This window comes from Sinohyriopsis cumingii, chromosome 12 (assembly GCF_028554795.1).
Source record: "Sinohyriopsis cumingii isolate HCF-2022 chromosome 12, ASM2855479v2, whole genome shotgun sequence".
Taxonomy (NCBI): domain Eukaryota; kingdom Metazoa; phylum Mollusca; class Bivalvia; order Unionida; family Unionidae; genus Sinohyriopsis; species Sinohyriopsis cumingii.
The window spans coordinates 99,133,945-99,161,131 of NC_142972.1; the positions used below are offsets into that span (position 1 = coordinate 99,133,945).

The 27,187-nt window shown below is 35.7% G+C and overlaps 1 protein-coding gene across 1 annotated transcript in view; it reads right to left on the reverse strand.

Moving 5' to 3' along the window:
- LOC149787072 (uncharacterized) overlaps nt 1-27,187 on the reverse strand; it is a 166,171-nt gene that overhangs the window by 19,925 nt on the left and 119,059 nt on the right. Inside the window, exons 6-9 of the mRNA XM_089977600.1 lie at nt 17,271-17,927; nt 15,826-15,932; nt 12,943-13,194; nt 6,354-6,475 (exon numbers count right to left, since the gene is read on the reverse strand). Of these exons, the coding sequence (XP_089833726.1) occupies nt 6,354-6,475; nt 12,943-13,194; nt 15,826-15,932; nt 17,271-17,927 (1,138 nt within the window). The remainder of the gene's footprint in view (nt 1-6,353; nt 6,476-12,942; nt 13,195-15,825; nt 15,933-17,270; nt 17,928-27,187) is intronic.

Below are 27,187 nucleotides of genomic sequence, written 5' to 3' on the forward strand. Positions count from 1 at the left end.
GGATTTTCTCAAACAGGAAGAGTTCTCCCATTGTTACCAAATTAAGGAAGTAGTAGGGAAAATGGGGCAGGAAACCGCCATAGCTCAATGCTTACTTAACACTAAGAAATCTGTCACTCAGCTTTATAGATTGACAATAGCTGAACTGGGCATGATGCTCTGTTTTTTTACCTTTAATTCCAAAACACCACTGAATGGAAGTTGACTGCCAAGCCATTTATTTCTGTCCATCACACATACAAATCAGACTTGCATTCAACATTATTTTTGGGTTAAACATCACTCACTGGTATTTCCAGTCCTACTTTTCACACTCCAATAAACTGATATACTTCAAAACTGTAAAAGTCACTGGCATCATAACCATCATCAGCATATATTTCTTGAATTACATTGTTATCTGAAAATGAACCATGTCGGGAGTCAGCCATTTTGGGCTGTTTGAGGTTTTCAAAGTAGTCCATATTTGAAATATGCACCTGTAAAACTTCCTTGAGGAATGCAAGGTGAAAACTGGCAGAATGCTTTCTCCAGGCCTCAATGTGCCAGTTTAATTTAGTTTAACAATCATTTATGTCAAGCCAATGTACCCTGGTGTTTAAACAATTGTATGCAAAGACGTATGTCATACCAAGAACTATAAGGCTTCTACCAGCGGCATTCTTATATCGTGACAAGCATTTTGGTTATATAAAAAGTGAATATTTTGCAGAGCACATTCTTACGTGTGACTTTAAATGATTTTGGAGGAATTTTGGCACAACACTGCTCCCAAATGTGTTAAACTTTTGTATAATTTATGCACGCATGTGCCCGGGCACCATCTGATATTAACTTCCATTGAGATATACATGAATATCAACTGAATAATTCTTATTCAGTGAAATGTATGTTTTCAACTAATATTTCTAATTTGCTTTCTGTGTACTCATTATAAATGTGGCATTCAAATGTCTATCATTACAATGCTCATGCGTTCTTTAATGAGAACCGAATTAAATGCATACTAAGCAGCTAATCAAGTTTAATTGGACAACTATTGAAGACATAATAATACATTGACATGAATATTAAACTAATTAACTGATTAATGCATCTCCAGATTGTTACATTACATGAAAGGTGTCCATATCAAAGTAATTTGTGTAGAATCAGCATAATTTCTCATCAATCCTTTCATGATTTGTCTCAAATATGCAGCCAGCAGGCCACATGCAGCTCATAATTATTTCTGCAGTCTTCTGTGGAATTTGTAGAATATAATTACAGGTTATCATTAACAGCCAGCTAGTTTTTAAAAAAAATTAATGGCTGCTTCATTTAGTTCTTATTTCCAACATTTCAACTGGCTACCATTTATATGAGCTACTTTTGCTGTATGAAAAGCTTTCAGCCGTTGGGTCAATGTAACAGTCCTCTGCCACCCCCATGGTGATTTGAGTTCGAGAAACCTGCCTTTAACGCTAAATTATGAATTTTTTTAAGATCAACCCATTCATTACAAAATGAAGAGTTCCTTTCATGACAATTGAGATACCAAGCTCTACCAAAACCAATTATGTATACCCATAACCCAGCACTACCAAAACCAATTATGTATACCCATAACCCAGCACTACCAAAACCAATTATTTATACACATTACTATCATGCGCAGTATACGGCTGAGAGAATGAATCAAGAAATCAAATTGGAAGCAAATCATTAATTGTTAGAATAAAATGTTAAATTTGATATATTTGTTGTATGTCTTAATAAATTTGCAATTGCTTTATAAATTTTGTGTGTGCATGTCTTATTTCAAAGATAAATTTGAATGTTTAAAGTACCAGTAAATCTTTGTTATTACTGTGAATCATATTAATGTACAGCAAGATGTTTTACATGGATCCCACACTGTTTAAAATATAAATTTCCAGGTAATTTCCAGAGTTTTTTCTGAATGAAATTTATTTCTTCAATCTTCACAAATGATTATTGCTGAATGGAATTAAAGAATATTTTAGTTTATAAAACATGCATGTTATTAAAAAAATTAAAAGATGTTCATGTTTAAAGACACTACCAAAACATACGAGTCTAAAAAGATGATCATGCACTAAACTACGAAATTTATGACAAGAATAGTGTTTGACCGTGGTATATTCATATAAATTGGCATGTAAAGTCATTTCAATTTACAGAATAGCAACTTTATTTTGCTGAACTGAATTATGTTGGTATAAGTAAACAATAACATAATGAACAAAAACTAGCTGTGTTTCTTTCCAAAACATTAATTCCAATGAAATCAGAAATAATCAGTTGTAAAACTTATGCATGTTATACAAAGTATACATTTCCTAAAACTGTATAAAAAACAACAAAAATGCAATCATATATAGTAAAGAAAATTGTTAACCCTGAATTAATCTGTACCAAGACAACCAAAAACAAGCATGAATTTTCAAAACAATCTAAATTCCTTAAGATGATTTTGGTTAACAACCTATTATTTAAAAAGACCTATTTACAAAATGTTTGATTTAAATTTTCACAGAACCACTTTCAAAATTATATACTACTGTACAAACAAAGACTTAATTTTCTGTACAATCAACATATGTTTGCTTGTAATGCAATGAACTAGTCCCCAAACCTGCATTGCTATCCACAGATGCTTGTAGTATTTCCTCTAGCAACATATTTAAGTAACCAGTACTACATGTAATAGTTTAGCAATGAAGTTTAAAATCAGAGTTTCAACATTCCAATCTGGTTTTACTGGTTTAAACATTCATGTTGGGGTGTCAGGTCAGACATTCGCAGGAACATCATGTATTAGTTGCTTACCAGTGGTCCTAACAAACTTAAAAGATGTTACATCGAATCATACCAGAATGAAATCGATAGGAAAATGATATATTTTTTCAGAAATTTCAACTATTATAATTGTTATGTCTTTATTCTGCTGACAGGCTAGACAAAACTATATCATATATAAAATCTGACCTGTTACTTGCCATTTGCGTTGCTGCTCATGTGACTACACAAATCTCAACCAGGGACGTTGGAAATCCAATAGTCACATGATACCAACAACAAACTCCTTTCTAATGTTGCCACACAAAATTCAAATATATTACAGGAAACTCATGTATTTTATAAAGCCCGAAAGAACATATAATTTGCAACGTATCTATTTTGGCAACAATGAGCATAAACTTGTCGCCATCAAACTAATCTGGAAAGATTAATCAAGCAGAGACCACATTTGTAGGTGGCAGTCACACGATAAAACAAAACTCGGGTAGGTGTTCTCAGAAATAATATGTAGAGAATTATTTGTGCTTTAATTCTTTTAATGAACAGTACATAACGTTCATTTAACATCTTATATTTTTTCTACAACATTTGTTGTTGTTGTCGTTGTTGTAGGGTTTAACGCCATGTTTCAGCACAAGATAGGCTACACATGGAGGCCCTTATCAGTGGTGGAGGAAGAACCCGGAAAACCTCAGTACAAATCCACGACCCATGAGAAGTTACTGGCAAGCTTTCTCACGAAACCCAAATTCGCTGAGCCCAAGACTCGAAACCATACAGACAGAGGTGTGATGGCAGTTATCCATAATGTTGAGTGCTTTAAACCACTCTGCCACTCGAAGCCCCTTCTGTAACATTTGAAATGGGTTATTATTGATGTCACATGACTACTGGACCTATTATGTCATAAACGTGTGTTGCAAAATTTGTGTATTGCTGCAATTACCAATGAAACAGTGAGATTTCATTCATACTGTAGTTTCATATCGTCTGTCAGCAGATTAAAGAAATAATTATTATAATATTCACAATTTTTGACAAAATAATTTTCCTACCAATGTTATGCAGCTATTATTCTATGTAACAGCTTTGAAGTTTGCTAGGCCATCTGGTATGCCGTTAAACTTTTCCACTACCATGTTGGCTTACTGTGATGCTAGACTTTGACACCTTCAGCGTAAAAAAGGATACCAGTATCACGCTGTCTGTAAAACAACCGTCTAAGAGATGAATATAATCCAATGAGCATTTGGATCAAGTAAACAAGTTTGTTTATGGCATGCACCCAAATGATCCACACCACAACCACCTAATATTCTGGTCAGAGCTCAGCATATTTAACATAACGATCAATACAGATATGACTCGATTACCTAATTGTTTCTAGTCAAGTAGTGGCAGAAACTTCCAAGCTTTTTCTCGACTTTCATAAATATTTGCAAAATTCAAGGACTTTTCAGTCAGTGAAAAGGTTATCATTTCTCCCACCCTTTTCCCAATTTCCCGGTAGAGTGGGAACCTGTATTTTAGTGGATGTAAATTTGTGCAGTTCTGTCCTGACTTTTTAAAATCTTTTAGTGACTAAAGATATAAGGACATATTTATTTCAGCATAAGAGAAACAATATTTTGTTCAGAAACCAAGTTTATAGTGTATGCTGATACTCTAAATTTAGCCAAACTCTGACGCAATATGATTTACGTATCATTCAATGTATGTCCTCTACATTTTGCCATACTCTGAAGTAATGCGACTTATTTATCATTCACTGTATGGTGATACTCTTAATTCTGCCATACTCTGAAGTAATATGACTTACTTATCATTCACTGTATGGTGGTACTCTAAATTTTGCCATACTCTGAAGCAATACGACTTACTTATCATTCAGTGTATGGTAATACTCTAAACTTTGCCATACTCTGAAGTAATATGACTTACTTATCATTCAGTGTATGATGATACTCTAAATTTAGCCAAACTCTGAAGCAATACGATTTACTGATCATTCAGTGTATGGTGTTACTCTAAATTTTACCATGCTCTGAAGCAATATGACTTATTTATCATTCACTGTATGGTGATACTCTACATGTTGCCATACTCTGAAGCAATATGACTTATTTATCATTCAATGTATGGTGGTACTCTAAATTCTGCCATACTCTGAAGTAATATGACTTACTTGTCATTCACTGTATGGTGGTATTCTCAATTTTGCCATATTTTGAAGCAATATGACTTATTTATCATTCAATGTATGGTGTTACTCTAAATTTTGCCATACTCTGAAGCAATATGACTTATTTATCTTTCAAAGTATGGTGGTACTCTAAATTTAGCCAAACTTTGAAGCAATACGACTTACTGATCATTCAATGTATGGTGTTACTCTAAATTTTGCCATACTCTGAAGCAATATGACTTATTTTTCATTCATTGTATGGTGGTACTCTAAATTTTGCCATACTCTGAAGTAATATGACTTACTTATCATTCAATGTATGGTGTTACTCTAAATTTTGCCATACTCTGAAGCAATATGACTTATTCAATGTATGGCAATACTGTAAATTTTGCCATACTCTGAAGTAATATGACTTACTGATCATTCAATGTATGATGTTACTCTAAATTTTGCCATACTCTGAAGCATTATGACTTATTTATCATTCACTGTATGTTGGTACTCTAAATTTTGCCATGCTCTGAAGCATTACGACTTACTGGTCATTCAATGTATGGTGTTACTCTAAATTTTGCCATACTCTGAAGTAATACAACTTATTTATCATTCAATGTATGGTGATACTATAAATTTTACCATGCTGTGAAGTAATATGACTTATTTATCATTCAATGTATGGTTGAAAAAATCTAAGAAAACAAAATATTTTCTTGAGTGATATCATTTAATGGACGTATAGGTCAGGTTTTGTTTCATTAGAAATTTTTTTATAGAATTCTGCTTAAATCTTTTTATTTAAATGTGTTGCTTTGTTAACATAACAGGTCATATTTCTTTGGAAAGTTTCATTTACTTATTTCTTGATCACAATCTGTGATTGCTACTTTGCCAGAGTTTCTCTGCTACTAAACTAACCATGTATACTGCATAATGTGGTTAAACCTGGCCAAACTAATATATACTGTATAATATGATTGGATCTAGCCAGAATAATATATACTGTGTGTAGACCAAGTCAGACCAGTATATATTGTATTCGATTTGAACAAGTACAACTAACATATATTACTAATTGTGATTTTTCAGGTCAGACCAATATACATTCTAATTTCACCTGAAGTAGATGATTACGCCAGACTAATGTATATTGTATATTGTTATTTTACAGGTCAGACCAATATACATCCTAATCTCATCTGAAGTGGATGATTACGCCAGACTAAGATATATTGTATATTGTTATTTTACAGGTCAGAAAAATATACATTCTAATCTCACCTGAAGGAGATGATTATGTCAGTCTAATATCTATTGTATATTGTGATTGTACAGGTCAGACCAATATACATTCTAATCTCACCTGAAGTAGATGATTATGCCCATTTCATGCAAATATCTAAGAAACAGATCCAGTTCTTCACTTGTTTCTATTCGGACCGTTCCTTTCTTGTTCAAATTTTCCACTTCTTTGAGAGAAATCACCTGTAATGACAGTTGACAAAGCTTTACCTTAATTTGAGTACCAAATATAAAGGATATTATTTGTTTCAAACTATGTTTCTGTGTTTCCATACATGAAATAATTATCATATGCCATATATCATTCTGCAGGGATCCAAAATTTAACCCTTGCTATTGTACAAAGTAAGCCTTCAATTTTGCTTGATTTGTCTTAGTCATATATCGTGATAAAACAAACAGCAGGACAAGTACGCTACAGCTTACATTGATGACACAACCAATTTCCAAGTCAAAATACAGCTTGGCTAGATCACTTCAGCCATGAGTTATGCATACTGCCTCCATCAACACAATACACTCTTTACCCTATCAATATCCAAGTGAACTTACAGCTTGGTTAGTTCACCTTATCCTGGTGTTATACATACTGCATCCATCAACACGATACACTGTTTACCCGATCAATATGCAAGTGATCTTACAGCTTGGTTAGCTCACTTTAGCCTGGTGTTATGCATACTATGTCCATCAACAGCTGGATGTGCATGTTACATGATACACTGTTTACCCTGCCAGTATTCAAGCGAACTAATTCTTGCAATTTGGCTGTATGGCCTTAGTCATATGTCATACATCATGCATCCTCAACAATGTACACTACTGGTTACACTGACGACCCTGCCAGTATCCAAGAGAACATATGGTTTTGTTTGATTTCTTCAGTCAAGGGTCTTGCATCCTGCATTTATCAACAGCTAGATGCATATGACATTATGTCAGCTACTTGCATGACTGGATCCTTTTAAACAAGGTCGTCCTCAAAAATGTCTTACTTGCATAGCTACAAATGATACACTGCCAAAGTGAACATGTAGTATAGAGATAAAATCAGCTTAACTGTTCTAAAACAAATGAGAAGATTAAAAACATGAATGGCATGAAAAGAAAGATAAAAGATAAGATAGATACTTAGATGGATAGACAGATAGATATAGATAGATAGATATACAAGAGCCATGTCTTTTTACAGCACATATATGCCATATCTAGCTGTTTATATTTGTGAAAGATGCACTTTCATCTAGAGTTCAAAAATCTGATCATAAATAAGTCATGGAATTCCATCTTGTGAATAACAAGAGGCCTTCAAAATAAACGTGGGATGTAAATAATGAGTTCATTGAAAATATTGATACTCTACTAGCTGAAAAGAATTTCCATGAATTGAAGACATAATCATTTCTTCCTTTTAACAGTAAGTGAAGAAACCATTTCTGATATTCTTTAGTAATGACACAATTGTCATGTTAGATCCTGTTGTGGCTTTCATGGACATCAGATTTGAACAATTAAGGATCAGATAGATATCACATAAAGTCTTTTGTGAAAACCCTGTGTCAATATGACCATCCATTCTGGAGGATCAGTGATTACAAAATGTTCAATATGGTTAGCTTAGTGGCCATATTTAATGTAAGATCGGCACCACTGTCATGTTGGACCAACCAGGTAAATGTATCATATAAAATCTTTTTATGAAAACTCCGTGCTGATATGACCAGCCATTTAGGAGCAGTAACAATAACGCGTTTTTAAAGATGGCTCCATTGTTGGCCATATTGGACATCAGATTGGACCATATTCCTTTAGGACCAACTAGATATTATCAAAATTATTTTAGAAAAAACTCCATGGTGACATGAACTTAGATTCGGGAATAACAGTAACAAGATTTTTTAAATGGCTGCCACAGCAACTTTACTGAATGTACGACTAGCACCACTGCCATTTAGAACCAACCGGACATCACAAAAAGTCTTAAAGTGAATACCCCATGTTGGCATGACCATCCAATGAGTGCTCTATTTTCTAGATGGCCATTTTGGTGGCCATCAGATTGGTTGGCAGCATTATCAGGACCAAGGAAATATCATAAGAAGACTTTTAGTGAAAACTCCTATGGATATATCATTCTATTTAGGTGAAGTAGTGAAAGCATGGTTTTAATCTGGCTGCCATGGTGACAATACTGGACATCAGATCAGCATCATTTTCCTTTAGGACTAACTAGATATTATAGGAAATTCTTTAGAGCAAATCCAATGTTGATATGACCATCCATTCAGGAGGGGTACTGATAGCAAGATTTTTAAGATGGCTGCCATGGTGGTGATAATATTGGACTTATAAGATCATTATTTCCGTTTTGTATCAACTAGACCATGGGATGAATGTGTGTGTATGATTTGGATTTTTAAGATAGCTTTAACAATGTTTCAGTCATATCGCCACAATGTCTGCAGTTTGGAGTTTTTAGTGATGTCTGTTACTGAGGCATCATCACCTACCCAGTCATGTTATCCTGACACCAGCCCGACCAGTCTTAACAATAACCTCTTAATGCTGAATGCCTAGCGAGACAGCTGCTAGTATCATTTTTAGAAGTCTTTGGTGTGACTTGGCTCGGGTTGGACACTCTAATCACTTAGGTCACCAGAACAATTGTCATCCGTACGTCTCGAAAGACGATGAACGTTCACCCATCAGAGATGTCCCGGTTGGTAGTTGTGCAGCGTCTGATGTGCCTATGTAGTCCAACACAAGAGTGACAGTCCTTGCTGCACTTGAAGGTTGAGTCTGATGTTGATTGGAGCTTCTTCTTCTTCCTCGTTGATTGCTTTTGATCAGCTAGCATGCATAGCTTGTCTTCGCTGGCTTTCAGACCAGTGATTAGAGCATGTCGCCAGATGGACCTGTCCAGAGCAAGCTCTTCCCAGGTGTTGACATCGTTGTCTAGGGCTTTCATGTCACACTTGCAGGCATCTTTGAAGTGGAGATGTGGCTGTCCGATTGATGTTTTGCCAGAGGCAAGTTTCGAATAAAGAATGTCTTTGGGGATCCGTCTGTCATCTATCCGACGTACATGACCCAACCATCTGATGCGACGTTGGCGGAGGAGTATGACCTTGCTGGTAATCTTGGTACATTCAAGCACCAAGTTGTTTGTTACTCGATCGCTCCAGATGATCCCAAGTATGCATCAGAGAAATCGCATGTGAAAGGCACTCAGTCTTTTCTCTTGTGAGGTGGAGTCCAGGTTTCACTGGCATACAAGAGAGTGCTTAGCACGCAGGCATGGTACATGGAGAGAGTTGTTGATGCCTTTCCAATCCGCTTGTTGAGCTCAGCATCGAGCGAGAGGATGTCGGTCATGGTAGAGTCGAGGTATGTGAACTGACGGTCTACCTCAAGCTCGTAGTTGTTGATAATGCTGGGGGGGGGGGTGCCGTATCCGAGCCATCATGATTGTTTATTTAGGCTTATGGTCAGCCGAAACTCATCGCATGCTTTAGCAAAGCGGATCCATCAGGTACTGTAGCTCAGATTCTGTGTGAGTGGCTAGAGCAGCATCGTCTGCGAAGAGCATGTCCCTGATGGTTGCTTCATTGACTTTGCTCTTTGCCTTCAGTCACGCCAGGCTGAACAGTCTTCGAGAACACTTTCCCAATTAGCCTGCTATCAAATCCAGACATACTAAAAGACAAAAGTCATCTATTCTGTCTATTTCAAATAGACAAAGGGCAATAACTCATGCCCATTACATCCCCTTGGCTCTGAAAGGTGTCACAAGATTTAGCTGCGCGAGATACTAATGAGGTTGCTCGTATGGCACAGTGGTTAGGAGGGTTTTTAAGTAATGTGATTGTTTAAATATTCTTGGACAAACATAATTTACTTGAAAGTTTGGTTTCTCCTTCAAATACATTTCACAATCACATAAGGTTACGAGAATAAGCAATAGTAGGTTGGGATGCTGAGCATCCGACATCTACCTTGGGTATATTTCTATGAAAGAATAACTGGATTTCCCATGTGAATAATAACCTGTTTTCCTAATGACATATTAGCAATACAACTGGGGTCACTAGATCCATATATATATATATATATATATATATATATATATATATATATATATATATATATATATAGATAGATAGATATATATGGTTAAGAAAATGAAGACGGAAGTCTTCTTGCCTATAAAATTTTCCTGGCGATTCCAGCGAAGCTAACATGCCTTATAACTGAATAGATGGGTCTGGTAGCTGTATGTGCTACTGCCACAAAACGTACCATAAATAAAGTTTGATTCTGTGATGCTAAATCTCTACAATGAAGGCTCGAGAAGGTTATTTCTACATGCCAGCCAACAGCTTATATTATATCTCGGATTTAAACGTTGCATTCGAGGAGATGGCTCAACGGTCTGGGTCTGGAACTGGAGAGAGGTAGTTAAAATGTGATTCCACCTCGTCATAAAGAGGTTGATCATTGTATGTCCCCAAGGTGCGCAAATCTGAGTGAAAACTGATAGATGGAGATATCATTCTGTGTGAAGGATTTGTCCACTCCTGGATGGAGTGCCAGCCAAGATATTGTGTCTACCAGGAATGTGTCTGATTTGTATGTTGAAATGGATATTGTTGCACAAATGAAGAAAGTGCCAAATCGGAACACACATGTTAGGAGATTTGGTGCCTCCCTGTTTGAGGAGATAGGTCACCACCAAAGAGTTTTCGGACCTAATGAGGACCATATTTGCCTCAGTGTCAATCTTTTCAGAAGTGAAAGGCATTGCTGACAGCCTTCACTTCTAGGATGTTGATGTGTAGATGCCGTTACCCTGGCTCCCATATCCTGCTGGCAGGTGGGGACCCAGACCGTGCACACTGGTGTTGCTACATACCGTTTTTTCCACCTGGGGCTACTCTGTTAAGATTCTCATGGTCAGCCAACCTGGGTTGCACCACTATTGCAGGAATTATCAAACCTTGGGTGTGATCATGATGGTTTGATCGAGAGGACTTGAAAAAGGGAGACATTTTGCTTGTAAACCACATAAAAAAGATGTACAAGTAAGAACAAATCTGCTGCCTCATTGAATAAAGTGAGGAGCTGCAAAAACTCTCATACTGAAATACATGTCCTATTGGAAACGGACTCAATGTGCTTGAAATTTCTGATTATGTGAACATAAGGAAGTCATACCAGATTCATATTGTTAAAAATTCCATATCCAGATGGACAAATTCTGGGATGGACGGAGGTCTGAATTTTCCCAGTTCACTATAAAGCCTGGATGATCTAAAAGAGGAGATCATTCCTGCCTTGGGTTAAAATAGAACTTACCATATGTTTCTTTAAGATGTTGTCCATGTAAGCTGCCATCAGTGTCAATGCTTCAATTGAAACAGGATGGTGATGTAATCCATAATCTCGATGAAAGCCGAAAGGCTGATGGTGAGGCCCATCTGAGAACTTTAAACTGATAAACTGTGTCATGGTAAGCAAAACGGAGAAAATCTTCATGACATGGGGTGGATTGGAATGTGAAAATATGCATCAGTCAGATTGAGACTGTCAGCATTAATTGGTTGAGCAGACTCAAGTCAATGATGGGTCTGAACGTGCTGTTTGCTTTCCAAAAATGAAACAGTGTTGAATAAAACCCTGGGGATTGTGGTCTTTGCACATATTCCATCTCCTGTCTTTTTTATTTTGAGAAAAAGTTTGTAACACTGGGTGTCATTGATTTTTGATGAGCGACTGTATCTCCTGCTCTAGACAGGCATCCTTCTCCTCATCCATGAAGAGAAGAGGGGAGGGGGTTCTTGATGAACCAAACCTGAATTCCCTCCGAATGATCTGGATCAACACATACATACAGCCCGTTCTAATGGCATATGGAGATCCAATGAGCTCAAAATATGGCTCTTACCACCTCTGTGCAATTGCTTCCTAGGGATCGATATTAGTGCACATGTGTCTGAGAAGTCAATGTCATACCGCCTTAGGGACTCCATCTCCGGATTTTCTGTCGGGGTTTACTCCCTTAGCCTTTCCCATGAGTGGGTATAGCAACAAGGCAGCAGAGGTTTGGAATCGGAATTTTCCTTCTCCTAGATGAGCTACCATCCAAGGTTTACGAGTCCCATATACCCGAAGCAACTGGTTGTAAGGCGCCAGTGGGCCGCCTTCACCCCTTCTCCTGTTAGTAGAAAGCATGGTCAGCCGGGCTTCAAATCTAAGCCGCTCGCGAAGGCCAGGAGCTGGATTTTAGTTGACAGAGGCAGTTAGATACGCAAGCCGTATGGGGCATTTTGGAGGATTGGGGCGCTTGTCTCCCACTCCCAACCCCCTCAATATCAACCTTAGCCATAGGTACAAGAAGCAGCACATATAGCTAATTTCAAAGCCAGAACTCAACAACTATTTACCTGGTTTACATTTTGTTCAAGACCATGCTTAAGACGGAAAGAAAATGATTTAATTCCATTTATCATGTTAGAGTCAAGCCTCACAGAATAAAGAAATGAAACATTTGCAATAACTGGGTACCGGTAGTGATACTATTATTTACATCCAAATCCAACAATACAAATTTCTGTCAGAGATTTTTAATGTAAGTGCATGTAAATGTATACCTTGACACTATCTGCCTTTCGATTCATTAGTTCTTGTTCCAGGAGGATCCACCGTGCAGGGATCTCCTCTCCCCAGTATGGCTGTTCTATTGCCACCTTTACAATTTTTCTCTTCAAACTCTCCAACGTTTCATCTACAACAGTGTTGTCAATGGCAAAGTCCTCATCTACCAAGTGAAACCTGGTAGGTTTGTCTTTTAGATAAGAATGGATCTCTCTGAAGTATCTCTTACAGATCTCATCACGGCTGACCTATGTATGGGGAGTGGATAGGAACAAAATGAATAATTGCAAACACAGCTTTGTCATAACTTACACCAATAATTATAGAATTTACATGTCCATTCATCAGAATTTCATCATTTTCAACCAGTGACAAAAATTAACTGATTTTCAGTTTGATCTATACATTATGAAAGAGTATCTGGCAAGCTATTTATTCTAGCAAGTTTGTTTCTTTTTTGTTAGTTTTTTTTTAATTCACTGACTTTGTACATCTTAATGTAAATGTGAGCTAATTAAATTTAAAAACACAAATTATAGCATTTTATTCATGGCTATCCCCGTACTGGTTTCACTGTAAAAATGCCTCTCTGTAGATTGTGTGTTTGGGTTTACATTAAGGTCACTTGAATAATAATGAAAACTGTACCTATGCAAAAAATGACAACATACTGTTTTCTTTCCTTTTCCAAAAATGCCATTTATCTTTTAGTGCTGATTTTACCTTAAATCTAATTTGAACCTTTTTCCTCTGCTTGTTTGGACGAACTGATTTAGTATCAGTCGTATTGTTTATATGTACATCTAAACAGACAATAGCAGCATGGATGTTTACAAACGATGACAGACAAGAAGAATGAATTTGATACAAAGTTGGCTTTCATTTATTTTATATTGATAATCAAAGTACAAATAATTTATTAGTTAACCCATATTTGTATTGATACATGAGGCCCAAGTGGGCCTGATATCACTCATCTCACTAGCATTGTCTTTTAGATACACCATGCTCCTACACAGAAATCTCATAATATTACAACAAATGGTGTGTACAGCATTAAGAAGACATCCACCTTTTCCTGTGTGCCAGCATTCTCATCTGAATCCTTATTCTACATTTTGTACATGAGCACACAAGTTCGAGTTAGTTTGAAGTCACGCAATTTTTTATGTCAACAATATTGAAACATTAGATTTTTACCTGCTAGAATTTCAGTTGCTAGTGCCTGATTTATGTACCTAGTACAGAACGTAGTCGACTTGTTAACCCATTTGTCATTATTGGTACCTGATTATATACCTAGTACAGGATGTAGTTAACTGGTTCCCAGTTTATGTTGTTACTAGTACCTGATTTTTGTATTCAGTGCTGAAAGTAGTTGACTGGTTCTCCTACGCAGAATGAGAACCACTAATCTGTGAGAAAACATCAAAATCACTTTTTAGTCAGACATGGTTAACATAAACTGAGAAATTAATTTTAATATTCATAATTGTATTATGAATTAAAGTATGAGAGACTGTTGTCATATTTAATATCAGTATGGCAAAACTTTTAATCTCATAATGCTTTGCTAAAATTAAAATGTGAGACACAATCTTAAACATAGACTCCTTAGATGTAATTGAAGACTCCCATACTGAAATATATTGGGCTTCAGCAAGCATGTACAAATGACTTCTGGAATATTTTGTTTTTACTATTACTATCAACATTTTGGTGGCCAATTTTCAAACCGATGGCCGAAAGGGAATTGGGAATAAAGGTCACATCTGTTTGAATATGGCCACTTTATATCACAGGGGCTTGTTACGCCATGTATAGGTTATCATACACTGAAAAATGGCGCTAAAACCAAAACAAGAACAACAAGAAATAAAACTAAGGGAATTGGTTGATTGATAGCAAGTGTGGGAAAAGGGTTGGGTGGTATATCTGCAACATGGAATCCACCATAAATACAAGAATGGATTCAGTGTTAACTTATAGGAGTAAACAAAGTCATATCTGTTCACATTAGAATGTGAACATAAACTGGTATCCCAACTGAAAGAACATTATCGAAACACGGCATGTTTATGCAGTAAAATAGCTCAAACAATCTAATGTATCTTTATTATGGGATGCCATTCCAACTCTAAATAAAATCTATGTCTATGTCTACTGTTCTAAATCGAATAATGCAAATATTTGGTATCAAATGCATTAGTGTAAATCTGGAATATCTGCAAATATTATCATCCCTTCACATGAATATCCATCAACTGGAATGCTTACTACTGAAACTGACACAAGTTTGCTGTTAAACATCGAGTATCTAACTCACACTCTAGTTGAACAAGGGTCTAACTATGTGACATCCTAGTTTTCAGTCAACTATTCATTACATATTCAGAAGGACAGTTGTTATAATCGGTAGAAAAGAAAATCTATTGATACATGTTACTGGTGATGGAACTCTGTAAAACTTTCTGCTAGAGCCAGGGACTATTTTGTCATGTGCAACAAATGAAAGGTGCCTGATCTGAGTCAGAAGAAATGAAATGATTTTACTTCTTTCTCTCCAACTATTTATATTAAAATAAGTCCAACCAAAATACTAACCATTCTTCAGTAATCTGAAAGAACTTTTAGAAGTCTGAACTCTCAGAAATGATACGTGTTCATTTATTAATAACTTCCCAGGAAATATTTACATATATTCTCTTTGCAAAATTATACAAGTTCACTTTCAAACGCTCAAAAAAGTGCCTGTTTTGTTGTGCAACTGAAACAGATTGAAAATAATATGAAAACTCTGACCTTTGTGCACAAGACAAACATCATAGTCGTATAACCTGATAGCAGGTACCTCTGACATTAACAATTTTAATTTCTACCTGTAAAAGTTTATCCACATGTGTTCCCACTAAAATTACTGGAGGGGTACTGGCGTTAGGAGATGGTGCACGGGAATGAATGGAATTTAGCCAAACCTCAGTTAGTTCTGAAAATAAATAACAAACAAGAGTAGTATGAATGGCTCATTGTATGTCCACCCCAAGGTTAAATAGCTAGGTAGAATTATAAATTTGTATGCAAAATCCCTTTAAATGTTATCTTAGTCTCTAATCTTTTGACTCCCATATTGATGGTTTATTTCTTACCCTAAGCGCAAGCCATCCATAAAGTTTGGTCTAAGCATGTGCTGTAAAACAAATGTTGCCGTTTAAATTAATAATTCTGAAACCAGATTTCTTTCATCACTGACCTTGACACATGACCTTTTGACTCCAAAATCAGCAGGTTTCTTCCTTTCTCCAAGGGCAAGCAATCAACAAGTTTGGTTGAGGTATTTGATGTAGGACACATGTCACTCAGCAGAAACCATTTTTATTCTTCCATACAGTTTCCTCAATTTTTGACCTTTTGACTTCAAATCTATAGTATTCTTCAACTGCATGTGCATGCCATCCAGAACGTTTTTAATTGTAGGTGATGATGAACTCGAGTTATTGTAAGGACAATTTCAATAACACTTAATTCATCCTTTGACCTAAAAAATTCAATTTATCATCCTATCATACAAGAGATCAACAAAGTTTGGTAACTGTAGCTTATGGAGAACTCAGACAGTGAAGGACTCGAGTTACTGTGTGGAAACGAACCAGGCTACAGAAAGATGGTCAGACAGATGGACTAGATGATACAAAATATATTCCACCTTATGGCTGGCGTACCAAAAGTTGTTTTAAATTTAAACATTTCTCTAATAGTAATATATATTCTCTCTATATTTGCACAACAATTTTTGAATTATTTCAAGATAGTTCAAGAGTTTACCTTTCAATAATTTAATAGCCTGTACAAATTAATAACAGAAGACAGTAGCACAAAGATTATTATGTAGACTCAACTGCCAGTTTACTTGTATTTATATGACAGTTTTCTTCTGCAACAAGGAGCTGGCCATGGCTTGCATGCCTCCAAGCGTCGATAACGAGGGCATTTATTTAGCTGTATAAATATTAGTTAACATTGAAGCTGCATTCCAAATCCAACAATGCTGAATTAAAAAGGTGCTGAATGAAAAGGATGGTAAAAAAATCAAAGTGTCATATTGAGGTTATTCTTTGATAAGGAAGAGTGTACATAGACTAAAACAGATGCCAAGCAATTATGGCAGGCGTGACAAAATATTTTGAATGCTGTTCTTTATCTGTTATCATCTCTTCTATCATCTGCAGAATAAAGCTGTGATTTAACTATGCATTATTTATATAGTAACTAAGCATAATTAATTTATTATTACATTTTGCCACAGCAGCTGTATATCAGAATTTACCATGAACTTTGCACCTCCGTAATCCTTTGCTATCAAAATAAAAATCATCAGCTATGAGATCAGTGACCTGTTCACTGACATCTGAGACCAAGAGGTATATGGCTCGGTGTGTGAGGAATGTCTGGTGTGTCGTATAGAAAGCATAATGGCCTGCAAAGTCCATTATTGTCAGTTTTGCATTTGCATGTGCGTCTTGTTTTAATTTATGTGCATTTTCTTGCAACAAGTTTAATACAGGCAATGCATTTGCTTCCAACTGGGTAAGCTTCCTCTGAATTATGGCTGAGGGCAATTCTAGCTGACTACCAGTAGCTGAAAGGTTTAGGGCAAGATCTTGATGAGGAGAACGGTGGTATAGTAATTCTGTATCCTTGTCTTCAAAAGCAGCATGAACCCCATCATGACCTTTAAGAGCCCGCAGTTCTTGAGGAGGGACTACAGCCTGTTCCCTGTCTGTAACTCTTGGGTTGCTATCAGTTGTCTCCTCTTGATTAGTGGTTATGACCTGTTCATTGTCTGTACCACTTGCACTGCTATCAGTTGTCTTCCCTTGAGGAAGGCTCACAACCTGGTCATTACCAGCGACCTTGACCCTTGCTGATTGTTGTTCATTCAGGACTCTAACAATTCGATGCAGTCGATCAACCTGTTCTGAATCTGAAAACACAAATGAATGTTGATTTGCAATGGGTAATGACACTGGTAATGACAATGATATAAAGCAAATTTACTGTCTCCTCCAAACAGTCGCTCTACCATTATTTTAAAACTGCCAACCCTAACAAGACTTTCTCAGTAAAGCAGTCTATTTTTTTCCACAAGTTGTTCCGGTTTCCAGCAAGGTATAACAAAAGATCATGCACTGCTGTCACATTGGAAAACATGCATTTAAAAGTCCAATGGTGTGATTCAGTACTCATGAGGCGACGGCAAACATTATGTTCCATTCAAAAGTTTCTAACCTTTATTTGAACATTAATTACCTCTAGCAGAGTTTCACAAATTGCGATTCCTAACCCTACGGAGCTCAATGACTTCTTGATATCTCTCAGCTTGGTGTAATCCTTTAAAACAAAACTCGTGTAGTCCATTTCAAAGGAAAATGTCTTTAACACCATGTGACACACCCAAATCAAGACATTCTGTTTGCCAATTCTAACTTTTGCCTTTCCGACTTTTTCTCAAAGAAGCAGAATATTTCTTCATCTCTACTATCAAAGCTTGTTAAGAGGTTTATGGTCCCTTTTGCCCTGATGGTATAATGGTACCAATTGTACAAGCCCAGGTGGGCGGAGTTAAAGGTGTAGGGATCATTGTATTCAGAAATAAACAACAACACTAGCTGTGATTGGTGCATTATGTAAGAGTTGTACTTTCTGTTAGGCTTAAAAAAGTTGAGCCTCTTGGTAATATGTGAGAGTATGTTAATTCATATCTAGATCATATTTTGCATTTTTTATGATTTTTTAAAAAATGTGGTACACATTGCTGAAAAAGTGATTGTTGTGGCTAGATAACTCTTACTCTGTCTAGTTCCAGCAGAGTTATCTCTCTTAAATGCAATGGAGTACCTGATTCTATCCTTGTCAAATTGACAATCGAACATTGTATGCTATGACAGTGTGACATACATACTGAGGTAGGAGAGAAAGTATATTTACTTCACAAGACATAAGAATTGAGGTCTATGGAAAAACAATTGGTACCATGATACCTTATATGAAGTTCGAAGGATGCCATTTAAAAATAAACAGCAACAGCTTGATCATCCAAATGATTCGTATCACAAAATACACACCGTTTAAAATGTCTGCGATACTTTGGAAAAGTTAGTCTGGTTTCTTGACCAGTTCAACTGAATCTAATATTAATCTCAGATCTGACTGAATTATGGACAAGCCAGTATCCAGATTTTACCGCAAGCATTCACATTTCCATAATATTTGTACTTACCTTACATGATATGTCCGTAATTGAAAGGTCTTTTCCATACAACCTGTTGCAAAATTATAAGGGTTGGCAGCTTTGCTATTTTTCAGCTGGTATAGACACACATATATTCATCAGGTTACATTTGTTATAGAACTGGCAGAGATGAAGACCTACCTAATACGTAAGGCGTGTTCTTTTTGACAACAGGACAGGACTGGAGACAGGACCCCCGACTCTGTTCAGGTGATTTTTCAGGCAAGTTTGTACAACCACCCTTCCATGTTACATGCTTATCAATAAATGTTCTGATGTGTACTTAAAAGTTCTTCTAATATTAAGCATATTGTTAAAGAGATGGACTGAAATGAAGCAGAACTGTATGCAAGTAAAGCCTGAATTAGCACAGATAGTAACAATAACATCTTTTAAGTAGGATGATTTTATGTGCATGTGTCCGATCACCCAGTTTCGTACCTATACCATAAACACTGTCAGAGGAACAGGAGAATGTTCTCAGATAGGTGTGTCCATGTACATTTATGTGAACAAAGTGATAATTTCTCCATTTTTCTTAATATTTAGAATGTGTTTGATAATTTATGAGGTGACGATGACATGCTCATTTTGTCTGCTGATCGCAACACTGGTCTCAGAAACCCATTCCAGTCTGATTCACAGGCTTAAAAGGTAAGTGTCCTTTCACTTGTATTTTCTATATTGGTCATAGTTTATGATGGATCATGAAGCGCTGCCTTTATCAATAAATGCATAAACATGTACATCTCTCAATCTGTTCTGTACATAACACTGTTAAAGAGTACTTCTACTGAAACCAAATCGGAGACCACTTCGGTTGCATAAGTGGTTAGAGCACCCACCTGGGATGTAGTAGGTCACAGGTTGGATCCCTGGCCAAGTCATACCAATGATTTATAAAAATCATACTAGCAGCAATCTTGCTTAACGGTCTACATTAGGAGGTTAGTGTTAGGACACTGTGATCCCACTCAAGAGTGCCCCTAAAACTCACTTTGACTACAACAACAAACTTAAAACCTTAATATGTTTACTTCCTTTACTGTTCTCAGCATTTTTTTGGTTTTGTAATTCCATGGTGATTGTTTCTGTAAACTTTTCGTTGTATATGTTTTTATGTGTTATATAATATTGTAAACAAGTAGAGCTTCTAAAGATCAGGTTTTGTACGAAATACATTATTATTATATGGAATTTATCATATAATATGACTGTCTTGAAATCTAGACATAAGTGCTGGTAGCCACAAAAATGTTGGTATCACAGTACATACAGTGATATGTACCATGGTATACCGCAGTTACATTAGGGACGAATAATGTAATGTTCTAGGGCAGGTGTATGGGACTTTCCTTTATAAATAATTCCATTTGTCACTAGCTGCAAAAACTATCTAATTCTGATTTATATCAAAATAACACCATCATAGTATCCATTATATGAATGGGATACTAGACATACTAGACATCAATGCCAATTTTATCTGAATTGTTGATACTGACATATTTGTTTTTTCTAGGTTAATTAGTGCCCAGACAATTGGAGTAAATTATCGTGCCAAATACACACATTGGTAGCCAGCCCAGGCTGACCTAATGGTAGAATTTGAGGATGAAATATTAACCATTGAACCGCCAGTGATTGAAAGAGGATCAAATTAGTATCCCATCAAAGAAGGAAGAAGGTGTGCTAATATTAATAATAAATTATAACTATGACAGTCATCATCATCATGTAAGGGTATAACTTACATTGTACATGTCGGGTATTTCTATGCAGTTCATAATATTAGTTTTTGACATGGAACATGTATTTAAGCAAACAAGAATTATTGAATATTTATTTTTTGTTTCTTTATTTTGCTAATTGCTTCAATTTTGACACCATCACTATGTCATCTTATTCTTATCTTAGAGTCACAAGACTGTCTCTACATTATGGTATGCCTGTGTGAAAAATGTGGTTAATTGAATGTTCAAAAAAGTTCACTAGAACCAGTCCAGGTAAAAAGCCTCCAAAGAAAAGGCACATTTGTTTATAAAATGAATTCATACCACATGCATATCCTTAATGTTTATGGCATGGTCAAGTCTCTAGTTACCACATGAATTTACTTCTGGCCATAGCATATGAACTGTTTATAACATCCACTCAAAAAGTTTATCAATGTAAGGGAGTTAACTTAGTCAATCAGCACTAGGTTATGGACCTGTACTTATTCCCATGATTCCTATCTCCAAATCATAAATTAGAAACCACTAAGACCCAACCCAATAATCATGTATACACTTTATGATAATAATAATAATAATAATAATAATAATAATAATTTCAGACGGTATAGCTCAACTAAATTTAAACTCGTCTCACATGAGGTTCTGAAAGCCATGAAATATTCTATGAGTTGACATTATTCACAGAACAAAGAGTGAAGATTATTAATTGTGGGCAAATGTCTCAAAACTTTCCACCTAAAACGCATTTTGGTAAAAAGATATTAAATTATTAGCGTCTTTATAAACTCAAATACATACATCATATAAATTTCTTTTGACAAAATGAAGCCGTTTTGAAGGCTGAAATATGACAGCAGATGTAACTTTGCCAGTACTAGAATAACTCAAGCTGCAAGTTCTGAAATGTGATATGATTAATGTTTGAGTGCATGAACCCCGTACTGCACTGCAGTAGTCCATAATCGGTCATGTTGAAGCTGAGCAGAATAGTCTTCTTGCACGACTGGTAGGCATAGTTGTCTTTGCGAATAACAGATATGAAATAAATGCCTTTTTATGCCAACCCTGTGTTAAATAATTCTCTATTTGATATTAAAAAGATTGCTCGTGTCTGTCATGTGCCAATAACCTAATAAAGCTTTTTGAAGCTTGCAAGTTGGTCCTTCAGTACCAAACAATCCATGCATTGAAACTCGGAAACAGGATGATGCCACTTTTGCTTTACCCGCTGAATTGTGGACAGCAGTATCAGGTGTTTAAACATCAAAGGTCAAAAGGAAAAAGGTTTATACATACACCATTGTATGATGTGTTGTCAACTAGTGCCCAAATATTTCTATTTCATACGTTATTAAAAGAAATACAAAAATGTTAATATTAAAAAAAGTTGCACCATGTGTAGAGGCAAAGCCAAACTACCATATGGCACGATGTACTATGAATTCTTCAGACGGTGATTCACCTCAAGTACGACTATAAAACAAAAAGTACTTATCAAACATTCTGAGATGTCCTCAAGCAAATGGCACTTTGCTTAACTTGCTGGTTTTTATGTGCACTGAACAGTTTCCCGGCATAATTTCAAGCTTATTAATCACTACTAAATTGATCAAGTTTACCTGAGGATCTCATCTATCAGTTTACAGACTTGCCTTACCTTGAATATATACACAGAAGTGTTGCTGTGTGGTAGGGAACATTTTGCACGATGTACGTACATAGTCACTATTTATGAAGAAAAGAAAACCAGTGTAACCAAGACTGGGAATTTCCCTATGCTATTTTTAGATGGCAAACAAAGCACCTTCATTAGTTTAGGTATAAAGTATAGTCTGATTAACTTTTGTAAACAATATCAAACACAACAATGGTTGCGGCCCCAAATCAAAAGGTCATGATAATGGTGCCAATTCGTATGTGCGGAGGAAAGACACATGTTCATTCTAAGATTTTAGATAAAATTAAACATAATGTTAAATGAGTCATTGTAATCTTGTGTGCAATTTCCCAGTCTAACCCAATATTTTTGACAGATGATCTTTAAACCAAATTCATACGTCATTAGTGAATTTTATAAACAGTTTGCAATAAAAACAAATCCAGGCATCTTTCACACATTCTTGTTTTTTTATATCTCTTTTAGGGAGTCCACTGTAGCTTTTCTGATGTGTTCCACGATCATACACAATGAATCCTTCAGTCTTTTGTGGTTTTACATGGCTTCATTCTTCTTCTGTCTTGACAAGCATTTGCAAATGACTGGTATATTTGCATTCATCAATGTAAGATGATATATCCTCTGGTGATGTCCGCTAAAACTTTATTTTTCAGTAGCTCTACAACTTGATAGTGCATTATTCAGGTGTTTGTTTATTCTGTGGTCCATATTATAGATTTTGATGTTAGAGATTGGTATACATTGTTCCAACAAAACTATACTTCTTTTCAGACTCTCTTTTCTTACACTGAGAATTCTGTTCTCCATCTCTCTGAATTCCATCTACAATTTTTGCATTTGTACTCCCATCCTCTCATATTTTGCTAGCAAGTCCCTTCTTAGTTTGTTTCTGTTCTCATTTCTCTATTTCATTTTAACTCTCCCTATAATGTGTTTCTTTCTCTAATGCAGATTCAAGTACTTTCTTTGGGTTAATTTCATTTAACTTTTGTCCAGTGTACCCTTTCATCGATTATTTCTTTTTCACCCTTCTCATCTAGTTCAAACTGGGTTCTTACAAATTGCCATATGGTTGTTTACTGTATCCACACCTGTGTGCTACCATGATTTACACGTGCCACGTGAAGGTCATTGGTTCATAAATTTGGTACAGAATCAACTTCAAAAGACCGAAAAAAGGAAGCTATGATCACAGAGTCAAACATCTGATGTTCAAGATACCACCTGTATTTGTGTGTGATTAACATCCACTAATATATCTAAATATGAAACACATATCCATCAAACATGACCAACCATGCTACTGACCTCTGGTAATTCTGCTCTATACTAGCTTAATATAATGCCTCAGGAACATGATTTACGAAGCATTCTTAATTTGCTTGTTTGTCCACATCATTGTGTGTCATCTTCGTTGACCTTACACACTCAGTTCTATTCCGCTTTATATCAATTCAAATGTCATATTAATGAATTTAAATATTATTTTTGCCTGTATTAGTTATATTCAAACTGTACTGAAACTAATTTGTGGGAGTCCTCATATATCACTGCTTTTCAAGCATGCAAAGTTGAACAAATTTTGTGCGAATCAATGCCTGAGATCATCTCAGAAGAGAAAAGGGAAATGAATCAATACAAGTGACTGTCTAATGTTTCTGATGAGATACAAGACCTGAGTAATGCCTGTGATTAAATTATATATGAGAACAGAAAGAGATCTTTCATGTGTGGGATTTTTTGTAAGCATGACACTAATACCAATTAAATATTTCACACACACACATATATACTGTATATATATATATATATATATATATATATATATATATATATATATATATATATATAATTGACATCAGAATGTGCCATCTTACTCAGAAATTGTGTGGTGACAGATAAAATGTACCTATAGAATAGACCCGATGATCCTTCCCATAACGCAAGAGGTGGCTGAAGAGTTCAGAAGCCATGATCAGAAATGTAGAATAGTCCCGATGATCCTTCCCACAATGTAAGAGGTCAGTAAAGAAGGCCGACGTCATAGTCTTAAATAAAGAACAGACCAGATGAGCCTTCACACAATGTAAGAGGTGAGTAATGAAGGCGGGAGGCATGGTCAGGAATGTAAAACAGCCAAATGGACTTTCCCACAACGTTAGAGGTCAATGAAGAAGGCAGGAGTCATGCATGGTGGCTCAACACACAGTATGCCAAAATTAGGACCACAAGGGTGCAAATTCAGATCTTTCTAAACAAATGTGCTTCTTTCCAATTTATAACTTCTAGAATGGAATGACAAATGTCGATGACATTCTGGTGTGGATACAAATCATACCACTGGATCAGCCTAGGATGACTACTATGTCTCTCTTTGGACAAGGCAATTCACTCCAATCGTTTGACACTAAATAACCTACTTGTGTTGCTATGCTGTAAAACACCAAACACCAGTTTTACTTTCTATCTAAAGTTTTAAGGAGTAAATGTAAAGTTTTATACATATATTGCATTCAAAATATTTCTATCTCTGTATTACGTAATTTGAATTACTTTGACTTTCAAAAACAAGATTTCTATTTAATCAGTGATATCTATGAAATACCAGTTGTCAAGTCAGATGAACATCTGGCTAGATACAAAAAGAGATCCTTATAATGAACAGTAGGCATTAAAACTAAATTGTTTGATCTTTGTTTAAAAAACACAATTGGTGATACCAGTTTCCGCAGCTTCATATTATTGAGGATGTCATTATGCAATTAGTCATTACAAATCATTAAATCAGTCTGCCAACGTTGAGTTTATTATGATACAAGAAAAGAAATTGAATCAGAATGTTCTAAATGACTTGTAATGGATACAGTATTATTCAGACATCTGCCATGCCCTGGCACTTTCATATCATGGTGTGGTATAACCTTTGTTTCCAGGCCTTCCAATCTTTGAACAAACTGTGAAACTGCATCCATAATTTTCCTGCATGTTTTTAATGCACCTCAACAAAATTGTATTGTGATATTAATACCAAGACAAATCCACCAACTAAGCCATGGCTACTCCTGTATGAAAATTAAACTCGTGAAAAAGCCCAAAGAAGTCAAATCATGGGAATTCTCCCATGTATAGTATGCAATCCAATTTTTCAAAGCATTTTAGCCGTTACAAAAGTTGTTAAGAAGAACGAAATAATGCAAAACATCACTACATGATCTTCGTGTTGTATTTCTTACACCTCCCAGTATATTACAATGACTGATAGATTTATGCATTATTAATTTATCAAATCCTATGGTAATTGTACTTTTACTGTTCCAAATTTGCTTTATCTAGGAGTACATTCATCAAAAATGCAATAGAACAATCATACCCGTCAATTGAACAACTTTTACCTGTGATGCTGTCAGTTATACTCATCATTTAACCAACTTTTATATGTTATGCCATCAGTCACTCTGGACAAAGAACTCATAATGGTTAAAAGATAATTTGTAAAAAATGCAGCAGGAATCATCAGTACTTATGTAATGCATGTTATTTATTTCAAAAAGGTAACAGTGCGATGGCATCTGAAGAAGAAATTACCTGAGTATGTATTTAGTATATAGATCACATTGTTTACAGTGTACCTTTCTCTAACTTCCCCACACACCCATCAAGTATGTCCTAAATGTAACCCCATCAAGTAAGATTATAAATTATTTTCACATCTTGACAAGGCTGCAATTCATTTATTGCTCTTACTTTACAATGTTTTGAAAGCTATTTTAATTAGGATAATTATATTATCCTGTATTTTATATGCAAATTCAAATATAACATTAGTTCTAACTCAAGTGTTGTAGCAATGTTTTCTGATGCTGTTCCTGTAGGAATAAAAAATAAATACTAGCAGTAATCATCAAACTGAAATGTAGATTTCTTGTTGTGCAGACCAAATACTTTTGGAATGGAAGCCCCTTTAATGTGGCACAATTTGATTTCATTTATGTGCTTGTTTTTTCCTGACAATCAACCAAACCCTTGAGGAAAAAATCATGGTTGAACTGGTGAACCAGGTGCTCATGATTGTTTCCATTGTGATAACTTAAACTTGGTTTCCTCTCTTACTGCCAGTGCTTGCTGACAAATCAGTATGGTATAATTTGTCATGGTAACCCATATCACTGGGTCATGGATAAGGTTAACAAGTAAGTGATACTATCTAGCACAACAACAATGGTTACGTTACATAAGTGTACTATTGAAAATTTTAGACATCACGTTTATGTTAACCACAGCAATGAGATTCAAAGAGGCTCCACCAATGAAAGGCATGATCATGTGCTTTGAAAGTTTCAAAATGTTATGGATAAATAAGCGATAAGACTTTAATTATATTAATTCACTGTACAGACTATCTGCATGCAAGACATGGCTGTTGGACCGGTCCCTGGTGTATGCGGACCTGGGTAGTGTAGGGACGAGTGACTCAAAAGAGAAATTTTCAGGCACTGCATAAGCATCAGAAACTGTGAACACTGCTTTTCTGTTTG